At 42.4% G+C, this 14707-nt stretch overlaps 2 protein-coding genes across 5 annotated transcripts in view; one reads left to right on the forward strand and one right to left on the reverse strand.

Moving 5' to 3' along the window:
* Window positions 1–10462, reverse strand: part of USP37 (ubiquitin specific peptidase 37) — a 125752-nt gene extending 115290 nt beyond the window's left edge. The window contains exons 1-4 of one of the 3 annotated variants that reach the window (XM_025403914.1): window positions 10287–10462; window positions 4821–4961; window positions 2320–2383; window positions 16–239 (exon numbers count right to left, since the gene is read on the reverse strand). In XM_025403914.1, the coding sequence (XP_025259699.1) occupies window positions 16–171 (156 nt within the window). In that variant the 5' untranslated portion in view covers window positions 172–239; window positions 2320–2383; window positions 4821–4961; window positions 10287–10462. The remainder of the gene's footprint in view (window positions 1–15; window positions 240–2319; window positions 2384–4820; window positions 4962–10286) is intronic. The other 2 variants (XM_025403913.1, XM_025403915.1) reach the window with 2 other exon arrangements.
* A 246-nt stretch (window positions 10463–10708) lies between these two features.
* Window positions 10709–14707, forward strand: part of CNOT9 (CCR4-NOT transcription complex subunit 9) — a 30907-nt gene continuing 26908 nt past the window's right edge. For both annotated transcript variants that reach the window (XM_025403918.1, XM_025403919.1), the window contains exon 1: window positions 10709–11114. In XM_025403918.1, coding sequence (XP_025259703.1) covers window positions 11091–11114 — 24 coding nt within the window. In that variant the 5' untranslated portion in view covers window positions 10709–11090. The remainder of the gene's footprint in view (window positions 11115–14707) is intronic.

A 14707-nucleotide genomic window follows, 5' to 3' on the forward strand; every position in this document is an offset into this window, starting at 1 on the left:
AATATTTGGTAATACCTGAAATATCCTTGGAATTCCTCCAGTATTGTAGTGAACTACTAGGCTGACTTTATTCTCTTTTTCTACGATTTCAAAGGATCCTTCTTTCCACTTTGTAATCCCAGTCTGCATACTTCGAATTCTGATAGGACCATGTATCTTCAGAGGAGACATATTTTCTTTAAAAATAAATTGCTTCCAGCCAAATTAAAAAGCAAAAATGCACCTTCACCTGGCAGGTTCTGAGGAAGAAAAATAAGATAAGTTATAACTTATTAGTAATTAAAATAATTTCTAACCACCATGCATTTCTTCTGTGCCTTCATTTTCCCTTCTTTGCCATGTGTCCAGTACTGTGCTTATTAGTGCCTCAATTCTACATTTTGTATCATTCACAACCATACTGCTACCACTAAAGACATGTCAACAGGAATAAGATCCCATTCTCAAAGCAACTGCTTTCACCATTAAAGTGTTGGTTATTCTCTTCCTTCATGAAAGCTATTGGGTCTGGATTTCCAAATATAAGTTTAAAAAAAAAAAAAAGTGTGTTCAAGTCAGGCATGGTGGCTCAGCCTGTAATCCCAAAACTTTGAGAGGTTGAGGTGGGAGGACTGCTGAAGCCTGGGAATTTGAGACCAGCCTGGGCAACATAGGGAGGCTCTATCTTTACAAAAAAAAAACTAAAAAAAAAATTAGCCAGGCATGGTGATACACGCCTATAGTCTTCTATAGGGGCTGAGGTGGGAGGATCACTTGATCGTAGGAGGTCAAGGCTGCAGTGAGCCATGATTACCCACTGCACTCCAGCCTGGGAAACAGAGTGAAGACACTGTCTCAAAACAAAACAAAACAAAATTCAGGCCTCTGACTCCATTTCTTAGAATGGAGTTCCTCCCAAAACATCAAAGTATATCACCAAACGCTTCCTTCTAACAGTGAGCAATCTAAGCATACCCATATATACAGAAGACATTAAATGAGTAAAAATTTTTTTAAATAACCAAGTTAGTTCAATCTCCAGAATTACAATATTTGAGAAAATCATTTAATCTCTAGAGAAAACAAACAAAAAACCTCTCTTCCAAAGAACCACCTACCATTTATATTTAACACTACCATTCCTAGAAAGAATCTTTACCAATTTTATCTTTGACAAATATTCAGGTCTCCTTTTAATACTTAAAAATGGCTGGGTGCTTGTCAGGCAATATTTGAAAACCAAAAAGAAAAAATGGCCAGGCGCAGTGGCTCATGCCTGTAATCCTAGAATTTTGGAAGGATGAGGTGGGCAGATTGCTTGAGCAACACGGCAAAAACCTCATCTCTACAAAAAATACCAAAAAATTAGCCTGGCATGGTCATGTGCTCCTACAGTCCCGACTACTCCAGAGGCTGAGATGGGAGGATCACCTGAGCCAGGGAGGTCAAGGCTGCAGTGAGCCATGATCACACCACTCAACTCCAGCCTAGGTGACAGAGTGAGACCCTGTCTCAAAACAAACAAAAAAACACAAAAAACTTAAAACTTACAGCAATAATGGGATGTGTAAAACTCTTCAAATTAGCTTTTGCAAAAGTCAGCAAGTAAATAAAATTACAGTTATAGCAGAGAATGTTATCAAATAGTGTGTTATATAAACATGCAATCATCTAAAATTGCTAAATCAAATTTTATACTATTTCAAACCTTTAAAAACACTACTTCTAAAGTGGATTCTTGCTTATAATTTAATAATTTAAACACAATTAAACATTACCTTTGCCTAAACAGCTCAACTAGAAAAGCTAGAAAGGCCAGTATATAAAGGAAAATGATGCTAGGTCTAGAAATCTGCAGCCAGCCAGCCCTATCGCTTACTAATTTGTAACTTACCTTCTTTAACCATAAGTTTTCTCAACCACAAAATAGGAATAGCAAATGCTGTAGTGTTGTAGAATGAAATAACACATACTAGGCACTCAGCAGACAGCAGTTATTAATATTAATGGAATTAATGTCTGTTTTCTGAATTTATTCCATGTCTATAATACCTCCTTCTCCAAAGACCTCAATAAATACAATGTTAACAGGAGTCACTAACTCAGCTATCTATAGGGGCTAGCAGGTGACAGAAATGACTTAAGCAGGCAAAATTTGAACAACTGCTACCCAATCTAGCCAATTATTACCATATAGAAATAGTGAACCTAGCATTGCCAGACCATCTAACTTTTCAAGAAAATAAAGCCATCCAAACATTTATGTAAAACTGTCCATTTTTAATTTTTGGCAATGAATTGAAATTTATTTTTAACAGCTACAAATCAAACAAAACTCACTTACAGGCAGGATACAGTTTGGGGGCCCCTAGTTGGAGGTCTCTGATTACTGTATGGCAAATAACTGAAGATAAAAGAAACGATATGAAAACACTTTCGAGAGTTTAAAGGTGTTAAGTATCATAAGTACTCTATTATTATTCACTCATCTCATTAAAATTTTTTAAGTGCCTACTATGGCCAGATTTAGATATTAGTATAATGTGCTAGGTAATATGAATTCATCAAAGTAATAAAGTCCATAAATATTTATAGAACTGTCTGTTAACATGACATTTTGCTCAAACTAGTAATGCTACAGAGCTACAGAAACTTGGGCCAGCAATGTATATCTGTAATACTTTTTTTGCAATTATAATTTGTGACTTCATTGTTGGATACATCCTTGAGACTTTTTTCCACTCCACCACTCAGTGCTGCAAAGAATACATCACTCTCCTACTCCAGTTTCCCATGCCAGAAACAGGACACTTGTCTTTAGCTTCTTTCTTGATAATTACAGGTATTGGATTAGAGATGGAAAGTCAGTAGAGTCCCATCAATTCTACCTCCACAGATTGGAAGCTGTGGCTCACGCTTGTAATCCCAGCACTTTGCAAGGCCGAGGTGGGTGGATCACCTGAGGTCAGGAGTTTAAGACCAGCCTGGCCAACATGGTGAAACCCCGTCTCTACCAAAAACACAAAAATTTAGCCAGGCATGGTGGTGCATGCCTGTAATTCCAGCTACTTGGGAGACTGAGGCAAAAGAATTGCTGGAATCCGGGAGGCAGAGGCTGCAGTGAGCTGAGATCATACCACTGCACTCCAGCCTGGGTGACAGAGCGAAGACTCTGTGTCAGAAAAAAAAAAAAAAAAAAATTCTACCTCCCTACACCTTTCAGACAGCCTTATAATGAACTGCAGATCAAATCATATCCCTCTCTTGCTTAATATCATTCAATAGCTCTCCACTTGTTCTCACAATAAAATCTAAACTCACTAACATGACATAGAGGCCAGGCCCTGCTTACCTGTCTATTCCCAATAAAACCCCCAAATCCAGTCTTCTGAATTACTTATAATTTCCTCAAAAATCTGTATGTTCTCGTGCCACTATACCTTTGCACACACAGAGGTCATGTCTAGAGGATTTTTACGTGTTCTCCCCATCCCCAACCCTCCTTAATTTCTTCTCCTGGCTCTAAAATCAAGACTCAATTTAGACATTACCCTCTTTAAAAAGCTTTATATAAAAGATGTAGGAAATAAAATTGGCAGAACCAATATAATAAGCTTTTTCATAATGCCTCAATTTAGTCCATTACCTGGTTTTGCACTAAATGAATTGATAGCTACATTTGCTCATTCATTATATTATCAGGGCTTGCTCTACTTGGTTAAGAGTAAAAAACTAAGTTTCTTTTTCAGCATGAAGCATGATCCAGTAACAGTTAAACTTTCTATGAACCTAAGACAAAGACAAGGTTTCCTTAAACTCGGTAATGGTAATTGTCTTATTAAAGCAAAAAATTAAGAAGACAAAAAATAATTAAAATGAATTATTCTTTTTTTTTTTTTTTTGAGACGGAGTCTCGCTCTGTCACCCATGGTGGAGTACAGTGGCCAGATCTCAGCTCACTGCAAGCTCCGCCTCCCGGGTTCACGCCATTCTCCTGCCTCAGCCTCCCAAGTAGCTGGGACTATAGGCGCCCGCCACCTCGCCCGGCTAGTTTTTTGTATTTTTTTAGGAGAGACGGGGTTTCACCGTGTTAGCCAGGATGGTCTCGATCTCCTGACCTCGTGATCCGCCCATCTCGGCCTCCCAAAGTGCTGGGATTACAGGCTTGAGCCACCGCGCCCGGCCAAATGAATTATTCTTTAAATATGTCCAGAGATTCTTTCTCTAAATATCTTCACAATTATTAAAATTACTGTTCAACTTTGAGCATTCCATGAAAGCTCAAGCAATAATATTGGCGAAAATGTTTCTATGCCCTGTACTTTTATTTAAGTGTTCACGTTTTAGGTACTGCTTTGAAAAACATCCTTGGCCGGGCGCGGTGGCTCAAGCCTGTAATCCCAGCACTTTGGGAGGCCGAGATGGGCGGATCACGAGGTCAGGAGATCGAGACCATCCTGGCTAACACGGTGAAACCCCGTCTCTACTAAAAATACAAAAAACTAGCCGGGCGAGGTGGCGGGCGCCTGTAGTCCCAGCTACTCGGGAGGCTGAGGCAGGAGAATGGCGTGAACCCGGGAGGCGGAGCTTGCAGTGAGCTGAGATCTGGCCACTGTACTCCAGCCTGGGCGGCAGAGCAAGACTCCGTCTCAAAAAAAAAAAAAAAAAAAAAAAAAAAAAAAAAAAAAAAAGAAAAACATCCTTAATCCAGAGAACATTCTGTAGTAAAGAAAGCATGGCCAAAGCACAAAACTATTACTACAAAACAAACACATAACTGTCAATTCCTGCCAGATTGCATGCTCTTTGAAACATATATCCAAAACAAAAACGTTACTTACTTTTCAGTGACTTTTACCGAAAAACTCTATGTAATAGCAATTCACCCTTATTCTGATCCTTGTGCCAAAGGCAAAGCACTCTTCTTGGGACGCTACTCATATTCTGCAGCTATGCCAGTTCTCCGGAAGCCATCAACTCAGCTAAAGAAAATAAAAATGTGCTTTTTAAAAAGAATCCAATATACAAAATTAATACTTAAAGGAAAGTGGGCCGGGCACAGTGGCTCACACCTGTAATCCCAGCACTTTGAGAGGCGGAGGCGGGCAGATCACCCGAGGTCAGGAGTTCGAGACCAGCCTGACCAACATGGAGAAACCCCATCTCTACCAAAAGTACAAAATTAGCTGGGCGTGGTGGCACATGTCTGTAATCCCAGCTACTCGGGAGGCTGAGGCAGGATAATCGCTTGAACCCAGGAGGTGGAGGTTGCAGTGAACTGAGATCACGCCATTGCACTCCAGCGTGGGCAACAAGAGCAAAACTCTATCTCAAAAAAAAAGTAAATGATCATTTACAGAATAAAGACTAACTTCTTGGTTATTTAAAAACTACAGATTACCTTAATGAAAATATTTAAAATATGATGCACAACACACAGAGACACACATAAAAGATCAACGGAACTTCAGGAACTTATCTGCTGTGTAATGAAGGATTACAGGATGAGCCTGCACCTTGTTCAACTTGTATCTTGGTTTATTCATTCTTGCTACATTTTGAAACCAAGAAGTCAGTGACAAAAGAATATGTCCTTTGTTCATTTTATAAACATTGTTACATAATAATGTCTTAAGTCTTAAAACTTCTATAACATGTTGATACTATTTCAAAAGGTGGGTAAACTTAGTGCTTTCACTTTTCTTTCAAAGCTAACATTGTTTCTCAAATTAGGTCTCACTAGGCCTGAACTTTCTCTGAAGTTCTACCAGCACATCTCTCACTGCCTATCTGAATACTACAACACCAACTTTAAACTCCTTTGTTCATTTAGTAAACAATCATTTATTAAGCTACTGCACTTTCAAGACACTCTGGTAGGCTTATAGATGTGAAGATGATACAGTCCATGACTTCATTAAGAAGCTCCTAGAGGCCAGGCTCTGTGGCTCACACCTGTAATTCCAGCACTTTGGGAGGCAGAGACAGGCAGATCCCCTGAGGTCAAGAGTTCGAGACCAGCCTGGCCAATGTGATCTTGAACACACTGAGATCACAATGTGTTCTCACTAAAAATACAAAATTTAGCTGGGTGTGGTGACACGCACCTATAGTCCCAGCTACTTGGAAGGCTGAGGCAGGAGAGTCATTTGAACCTGGGAGGCGAAGGTTGCAGTGAGCCAAGATCACGCCACTACATTCCAGCCTGGGTGAAGGAGCAAGACTCCGTCTCAAAAGAAAAAAAAAAGCTCCCAGACTTCCCTACTTTTGTCTTTCTACCATCATTCAGGCAAGAAATCTTAGCATCAGCTTTATCCTCACTCTCATCTACTCAAATCCCAGATTTTCAATAGCTACTACTCTAATTCAGAAACTCATCGCTATGCCGTCATCCCACCTAGTATTTATTATGCAACCCAATATTTATTATGCAACATTTACCCAGCAGTGCTAAATGTAATGCATGCATTATCTCATTTAATTTTTACAATAATCCTAAGTGATAGGGATATTATCTCTATTTCACAGATGAGGAAACTGAGGTTTAGAGACATTACATAATTTATAAATAAGTCAGCGAGAAACAAAGCTATGTCTAATGCCAGAACCTACATTTTTAACTACGACCACAGTTCATCCTCATCAGTGAATTATGGCAACCCCTTCCCTTTCCAGTCTCAGCTCTGGGGTTTCACCTCCAGCAAATCCTTTACACTGTAACATCCTTTCTAAAGAACTACACTTTTTACCACTTATCAACTAAACTATGCACTAGGTATCTTCTTAACTTTCTCCCTAAGGTGGGAGTGGGGGGTAGAAGTGGGGCACGGGACAGGGAGGTAACACACAGAACTTGTGTACTCTAATTGTATACTCCAACAAAATAACAAACACTTGGTAAGTGCTAAATGGTTGCCATTGATGCTAGGACCTTCCCAAACTAAATAGCTCATCACTACCTAGAAAATAAATCCAAATACTTGTGTTTGGTATTCATACATCTCCATTTTAAATTCCCTATTTTTCAACACAAGTCCTTTTCTACACATACAAAAATTATTATATTTTAATATTTTCTTTTTTTTTTTTTTAATTCGATACAGAACCTCATTCTGTCACCCAGGCTGGAATACAGTGGTGCCATCTTGGTTCACTGCAACCTCCACCTCCTAGGCTGAAGCAATGCTCCCACCTTAGCCTCCCAAGTAGCTGGGACCACAGGCACATGCCACCAAACCCAGCTAATTTTTGTATTTTTTTACAGACATGGGGTTTTGCCATGTTGCCCAAGTTGGTATCAAACTCCGGGGATCAAGCAATCCGCCCACCTTGGCCTCCCACAGTGCTGAGATTACTGACATGAGCCAATGCGGCTGGCCATATTTTAATATTTTGTCATTCACCAACAACTGACTTAAATGCGGAATTTTGCTTTATTTATGGAAATCTCATCTTTACTGGTCTTAAAGATTAACCTGTTGTTAAAATATACAAACCACTACTCTGATTTTTGAAGGCTTTCTTTCCTTAAAAAAGATCCATAAAGCAAATGGACAAAGGAGATAAAATTAGTTTTGTTACTGAAAGTGGAAAATTGACCTAAAGTTTGTCTCCAATTCAAAAAGTTTAAAATCTGAATGGTTTTATGATATAAAAATGGGTAAAAGTATCCAAAGCTGGAAAACCCTTTGTTTTCTGCCATGTGGTTTGTCATGAGATGACAAGAATATCAGAAAGCTTGTGCTTCCAAAAGACACGATGGTTCTTACAGCAACTTCCAGCTTATTTAACAAATTATTGAGAAATAAAAATGAAGTGGTCACTAGCTTATATTCTAATAGGAGACAGACTTCAAATAATCACACACGTAAATATATAATTACAAGTTCTGGGCTGGGTGCAGTGGCTCACACCTGTAATCCCAGCACTTTAGGAGGCTGAGGCAGGTGGATCACCTGAGGTCAAGAGTTCAAGACCAGCCTGGCCAACATGGTGAAACCTCGTCTCTACTAGAAATACAAAAATTAGCTGGGTGTGGTGGCAGGTGCCTGTAATCCCGGGTACTTGGGAGGCTGAGGCAGGAGAATCACTTGAATTTAGGGGGCAGAGGTTGCATTGAGCTGAGATCATGCCATTGTACTCCAGCCTAGGCAACAGAGCAGAAATTCCGTCTCAAAAAATAATAACAATAATTACAAGTTCTGAGAAATGATATAAAGCAAGATACATGGAATGATAAGACTTAAGATTAAGACTTGGGGTAGAGGACAGATAACATCAAGAAGGCTTCTCTGAGAAGGTATCACTTAAGTTGAAAACTGCAGAAGGAGATGACTGGTAGATGGTGGTGCTGGAACAATTCAGGCAAACAGCATCCCTAAAGGCCTTGAATTGTAAAATAACTTGATGTGACTAGGGAAATTAAAATCAATGTGGCTAGAGTTTAGTGAAGGAGAGGAGGAAGGTAAAGTTAGTGAAGCAGGCAAGAACTAGGTTATGCAGTCTTGTGAACCACAGTAAGGATTCCAAATTTTATCCTAAATGTAACAAGCACTTAGCAGGGGGAAATCCACCAAAAGGTTTTAAGCAAATAAATACGTTACTACTGAATGGATAAGTCATATATGGTTTGTTTGGGTTTTGAGAAAGTGACTAAGAGCAAGAACAGAAGAAAATAAGGGAACCAAATAGAAGAGTATTGAAGTTGATCAGCTTATAACAATTACAATAACAATTAATGCTTACTGGCCATTTACTCTGTGCCAAGTGCTTATCATGGTTATCTCATTTAATCCTCATAACAATCCAATAGGCTGAAAATTACTATTTCCATTTTACAGATGATAATACCGGAAGCCAAGGCAATCAAGTCCAGGTGAAAAAGGACTGTGGCTTAAACTAGAAAAGTGATAGTGAAAATGTACAGAAAAAGATGCAAGACATATATTGGAAGTAGAATAGATAGAACTTGGAGAGTAGAAGTCAAGAATGCCTCCCAAGTGTGTAGCCTGTGTCATATGCCACTTAATAAAATGGGACACTGGAGAAAAAAGAATTTGGATACGGAGAGAAAGATCAAGGCTTTGGATTTGTCTGTGTTGCATCTGAAACTCCTAAGAAAAAAATCAAGTTGAGATGTCAAGCAGACAGCTGGCTATCTAGATGTGGGGCTGAAAACAAAGGGAATAGGCTGGAAATAACAATTTTTAAGTCATCAATATATAGATCAAATTTAAAGCTTAGGGAGGAATACAAGAGTAAAAGAAGAGGACGCAGGACTGAACCCAAATATTCATTTTACTTCATCAAACATCTTTAAAACAAGCGATTACTTTTATATCACTGGGTTTTTCAGTCCTCCTTCCATTTTACCTTTCAGCACAATGCAACACTACTGATGACTTCTTTCATGGTTTGCAAGACGCATCCTCCTCTATCGGTTATTAAACATCAGGAATCCCTCAATGCTCCATCCTAGGCGCCTTTATTTTATAGCACTATACTCTTTTTAGGCAATTTCATCCACATCCATGGCTTCAATTACTATCAATATGGCAGATGACATACACATAAACATACCGCACACATTTACGTATCCAGCCCAGAACTCTCCTAAGATCTCCAACCCACTATATCCAACTGCCTGCTTGACATTACCTCTCAGATATCTCTTCCAGTTAGACACTTGTCAGGAATTGCCACCTCAATAAAGGAATTTATACAGAGCTGAAATTTTGAGAGGACTACCCCAAAACCACTTTAGGACAACTCTCCAGGACACAGGACTTTGTCATCAATCATCATTTCCTTTCATGGACCATGACTTAAAATAGTTACATCTAACTACCTGATCTGGCGGCCAGAAATGGGAGCAAGGAAATGCACAACAAAAATACAATTCATGTTTTGCAGTGAGGACTGGTCAAGAGGAAGGTGAAAATGGTCAAGAGAGTGAATGAGTATCATGTCCAAGACCTGATGGATATGCCGTAACGAAAGTCACCTGAAGAGACAGCAGGCCCTGTTAGAAGGTAAGTGGCGGACAACAGCCCCAGAGAAAAGGGGCCAGGTTTGAGTTTCGGAGGGAGAGAGTGGCAGTGGAGACCAAGTCAAACGAGAGGGGAAAGCCGGGGCAATGCACCCAAAGGTAGTACCTGTGAGGCTGGGGGTGCGTCGAGGGGTTGTGGGCGGGCTCAGTAGCAGCAGGGCGAACTCCAGAAGAGTGAACGCCGAGTGGGCGGATCGCACAGAGGGAGGGGGTGCTAGGGAAAACGGCTCAATTGAGAAGCTACCCCGGCCCGCCTTACCTGCGCCGAGGGTCCGGAGCCCCCAGACAGACCCGCGGAAAGCACGGAGCCCGCGCGGAGAGGGAGGAGCCGGGGGTAATGGAAGTAGGGATACCGAACCCAAAGGAGGGAGGCCGCTAGCTACCCCTAGTCAGGGAGAGCGGCTGATGGCGGGAACTGTGACCACACGCAAACACGCACGCACGCACGCACACTCTACGCGACCAGACAGGCGCGTGCGCGCCAGCCAAAAACTCCGCCCCTCACACTCCCTCGCCCCGCCCCCCCAGCACCTAGAGCGGCCTAGCCCGGGCAGCCCCGCCCTAGCCCGGGCAGCCCCGCCCTAGCCGTGACCGTAGTACGCACGCGCACTTTCCGCTTCACCCGATTTCGAACCCCCCCCACCATTTCCCTCCTACGCAGCCCAGTCGGGCATGCGCAATAGTTGTCTTCCCGGGACTGTCCATCTTTTCCCGCTGTTCACTGGCCTTTAGAGGAGGGTCAGAGTTCATGCCGCTCTCTGGAAAAATCTGCTGAAAGCCAGGAGTTGCGGGGACTAGTGGTCGTGGACGTCCTTCCGATCCTAAATCTTAAGGGGCAAAGGCCATACTCTGGGACTGTTAACTAGGCCGAGGGCCTGGAGGCGGGAAGAGGATGTGTGGGTGGGGTCAGGGGTGAGAGGTCAGAGGGCCGCGAAGGGGGCGGAGCGAGCCGGAGGCGGATGGCGGCTACGGCGGCTCATTATTTTCCGCGGCAGGGGTGCTGAAGCGGGGACGCGGGTCAGACGCGTCCGGCTGTGGAAGGAGAGCGGCGGCCGCTCACAACATGCACAGCCTGGCGACGGCTGCGGTGAGTGGCTGGGTCCCCAGGCCTGGAACCAGAATCCTTCCTCAGACCCACGTTTCGGCCTTCTCTCCTAGTTCCCGGTGTCGGGTCCCTAGTCTGATTTTTTCTGTACTCAACCTACGAGGCCCCGATTCCCCTCCTCGGCACGCTTTGGTTGTGGTGGAGCCGGCCTGTATTTCTTCGCCGGACGCATCTCGCGGCCTCCAGCGCGACCCATCGCGTTCTTTGCGGGCGCCAGGGCCTGGTCCCGCGCCCGTAGCAGGCCATTCATTGATTTTTTGAGCTGACCAACAGTTTCAGGGCGCCAGTTGTGTTCTGGGCGCCGGCGTCGGTGAGGGGAATTCCATGGTCAATCTGCCGCGGCTCGCGCTCTCAGAACTCACCGCGTCGCAGCGGGAAGGAAATGGCTTCTAGTTCAAACCACTTGCTTTACTTATGGAAAACCTGAGGCCCGAAGAAGTGCGTAATTTTTGCATCTGACTTAGGTTCTCTGCGTTTAAAACTTTCCTCGACACATCTCGTTTTACCCGCGTGATCTTTTAACGGAAAAGAAAGTGTAATTCAGCTGTCTGAAGTAATCCTACTTCTCTTGGCATTTAAATAAAATCTAGACTCCTTGCCATAGCCTACAAAGGCCCTGTATGATGTGGTCCTTAACCCACGTTTATAATCTCGTTTTATGTCTCCTCCTCAAGCTTCAGCTACACTGGCCACCTAACCCAATGCAACGCGCTTTTCTTCTCCAACATGCACTTTGTGGTCTCTATGCCTAGAGTGAATGTTCTTCTTATCCCTCCTCCTTTACACACACAGCATGAATGTAATTGGTACCTCTTCCTTGAACTCTCCTTCCTCTCCTTAAACTGTTTATCCAAATCCGTCTTTCTTCAGGTCTCTGCCTAAATCTGTCTGAGTGGCCTTCCCTGACTATCCTTTTCAAATTAGTTCCGCAGCTTCTAACTTTAGTAGAGTACCCTTTACAGCCTTGTTCCCTGTGTAATTATTGTATTCGCTTATTTGTTGTCTGTCTCCTTGAAGGCAGGGACAGGGATCATGTGGGCCCTGTTGACAAGGTTTCCCCGGTGCCAGGACAGTTCCTAGTACAAGATAAAGACAGATACTTTGCTGCATGAAAGAATATTGAAGGGAAGGTGACCACTGAAAGAACATAGCCATGATGGTGAAAGGAGATCATTTGATTTGAGCACACCTGCCCGAAGACCATTTCTGCTTTTTCTGTTTAACCAAAGGGAAATGATTTAAGGAAAGTGGTGTACTGAAATTGTATTATCAGGCAAAATGACGTAATTACTAAATAAAGCACCAAAAATTGCCATGCCTTTAAGTACAAAAAGTGAAAAATTGAGCCAAGTGTGACTAAGCTATAGAAAACTGCTTTTTGAGATTTGATCTCCATCGTCATTCCCAGTGCTGTTGGTATCTCTGCCTCCTATCATAATGTTTCTAAGTGTTTATTAAATGTAGAGAGTATCTTTTATACCTCAATTAGGTCGTTGCAATTCCCCTAGCTTTTTTGTTCCTTCTCCCAAATTATATATGTAATGTGGGGAAACGCAAGTTGAAAGATGAGTGTGCTGCTATTAAGGGAAAGACAGGTTAAATAAGGGAAATTATTCTTTTTTTTTTTTTTTTTGAGACGGAGTCTCGCTTTGTTGCCCAGGCTGGAGTGCAGTGGCCGGATCTCGGCTCACTGCAAGCTCCGCCTCCCGGGTTTACGCCATTCTCCTGCCTCAGCCTCCCGAGTAGCTGGGACTATAGGCGCCCACCACCTCGCCCGGCTAGTTTTTTTGTATTTTTTAGTAGAGACGGGGTTTCACCGTGTTAGCCAGTATGGTCTCGATCTCCTGACCTCGTGATCCACCCGTCTCGGCCTCCCAGAGTGCTGGGATTACAGGCTTGAGCCACCGCGCCCGGCCCCAATAAGGGAAATTATTCCAAGGTTGACTTGTCCATCTCTCAAAATCTGATTGTGTGTTCTCCAGAATTTTAGCTTTGATACTGAGCCACGCTTTCCCTGTGCCTTCCCAAACTCTGTAGCTATTCCTTTTATTTTCTGTCGCTCTCTAATGCATCTTTTAAACAACCATTAAAGCTGTAGTACATTACTTATAATAAGTACTCAATACATGTTTCTTTAAATTTTCAATGCCTTACATTAATTTTAAAATTTGAACTTTTAGATGCACTTTCGCTTATGATGTTTGGACCTCATAGCAGTTCTGACAAATTCCTTGATACCACTCATTCACTAGGATATATTTAGCTAGTGAGGAAACTAAAACATAAAAAGTTGAACCACCTCATTCTCAATTCTTCATGCCTTCCATTGAACCAAACTGCACTATTCTGATCTGGGTAAAGGGACAGTAATGATACATATAACTCACTGGAATTTGAGAAGCATAATTAATGCATGCAACAGTCCCCAGAATAATCAAAGCCACTTCAGAAGATGCTTACTTTCTGCCTAACAATGAAAGTGTGTATCTGTGCCTTTATCTCTTTTTTTAAATAGTAGGTAAATCATCATTTCAGCTAGGAAGATACAAAGTACTGCCAAATGAGAATGTAAGCCAGGTGTTGTGTACCCATAGTCCCAGCTACTTGGGAGGCTAAGGAGGGAGGATCACTTCAGCCCAGGAGTCCCAGGCTACTGTGTGCTATGAAGGCACCTGTGAATGGCCACTGGACTCTAGCCTGAGCAACATAGCAAGACCTTGTCTATTAAAAAGAGAGAGAGAATGTAGTCACATGTAAATGCAGGATATTATTCAGTAGAAGGAAAACTTGAGATAGTATGGGAAGTATCTTAAATTTTGACTCTTGAGTAGTAGTATGCTAGAAATGTGTAGTAGGCTGTTGTGATTCTTTTTTTTTTTTTTTTTTTTTTTTCAGATGGAGTTTCACTCTTGTTGCCCAGGCTGGAGTGCAATAGCAAGATCTGAACTCACAGCAACCTCCGCCTCCCGGGTTCAAGCGATTCTCCTGCCTCAACCTCCCAACTAGCTGGGATTATACAGGCATTAGCCACCACAACCGGCTAATTTTTCTTTTTTTTTCTTTTTTTTTTTTTTTTTGTATTTTTAGTAGAGACGGGGTTTCTTCATGTTGGTCAGCCTGGTCTCGAACTCCTGACCTCAGGTGATCTGCCCGCCTCAGCCTCCCATAGTGCTGGGATTACAGGCATGAGCCACTGCGCCCAGCCTTGCTGTTGTCATTCCTGATGGAATACATCCTAACATCTTCATATATTCATTACTGCCACCATTGAGCATAATTTCTTTTTTTGTCTCCTCTGATAAATAAGGACAGAAATACCACACAGGATTATTCTAAAGATTAAATAAGAATAACAGAATGCGGCCAGGCACTGTGGCTCACGCCTGTAATCCCAGCACTTTGGGAGGCCAAGGCGGGTGGATCACCTGAGGTCAGGAGTTCGAGACTAGCCTGGCCAACATGGTGAAACTTCATCTCTACTAAAAATACAAAAATTAGCTGGGCGTGGTGGCGGGCTTCTGTAATCCCAGCTACTCAGGAGGCTGAGGAAGGAGAATCGCTTGAACCCAGGATGC

This window comes from Theropithecus gelada, chromosome 12 (genome assembly GCF_003255815.1).
Source record: "Theropithecus gelada isolate Dixy chromosome 12, Tgel_1.0, whole genome shotgun sequence".
Lineage (NCBI taxonomy): Eukaryota > Metazoa > Chordata > Mammalia > Primates > Cercopithecidae > Theropithecus > Theropithecus gelada.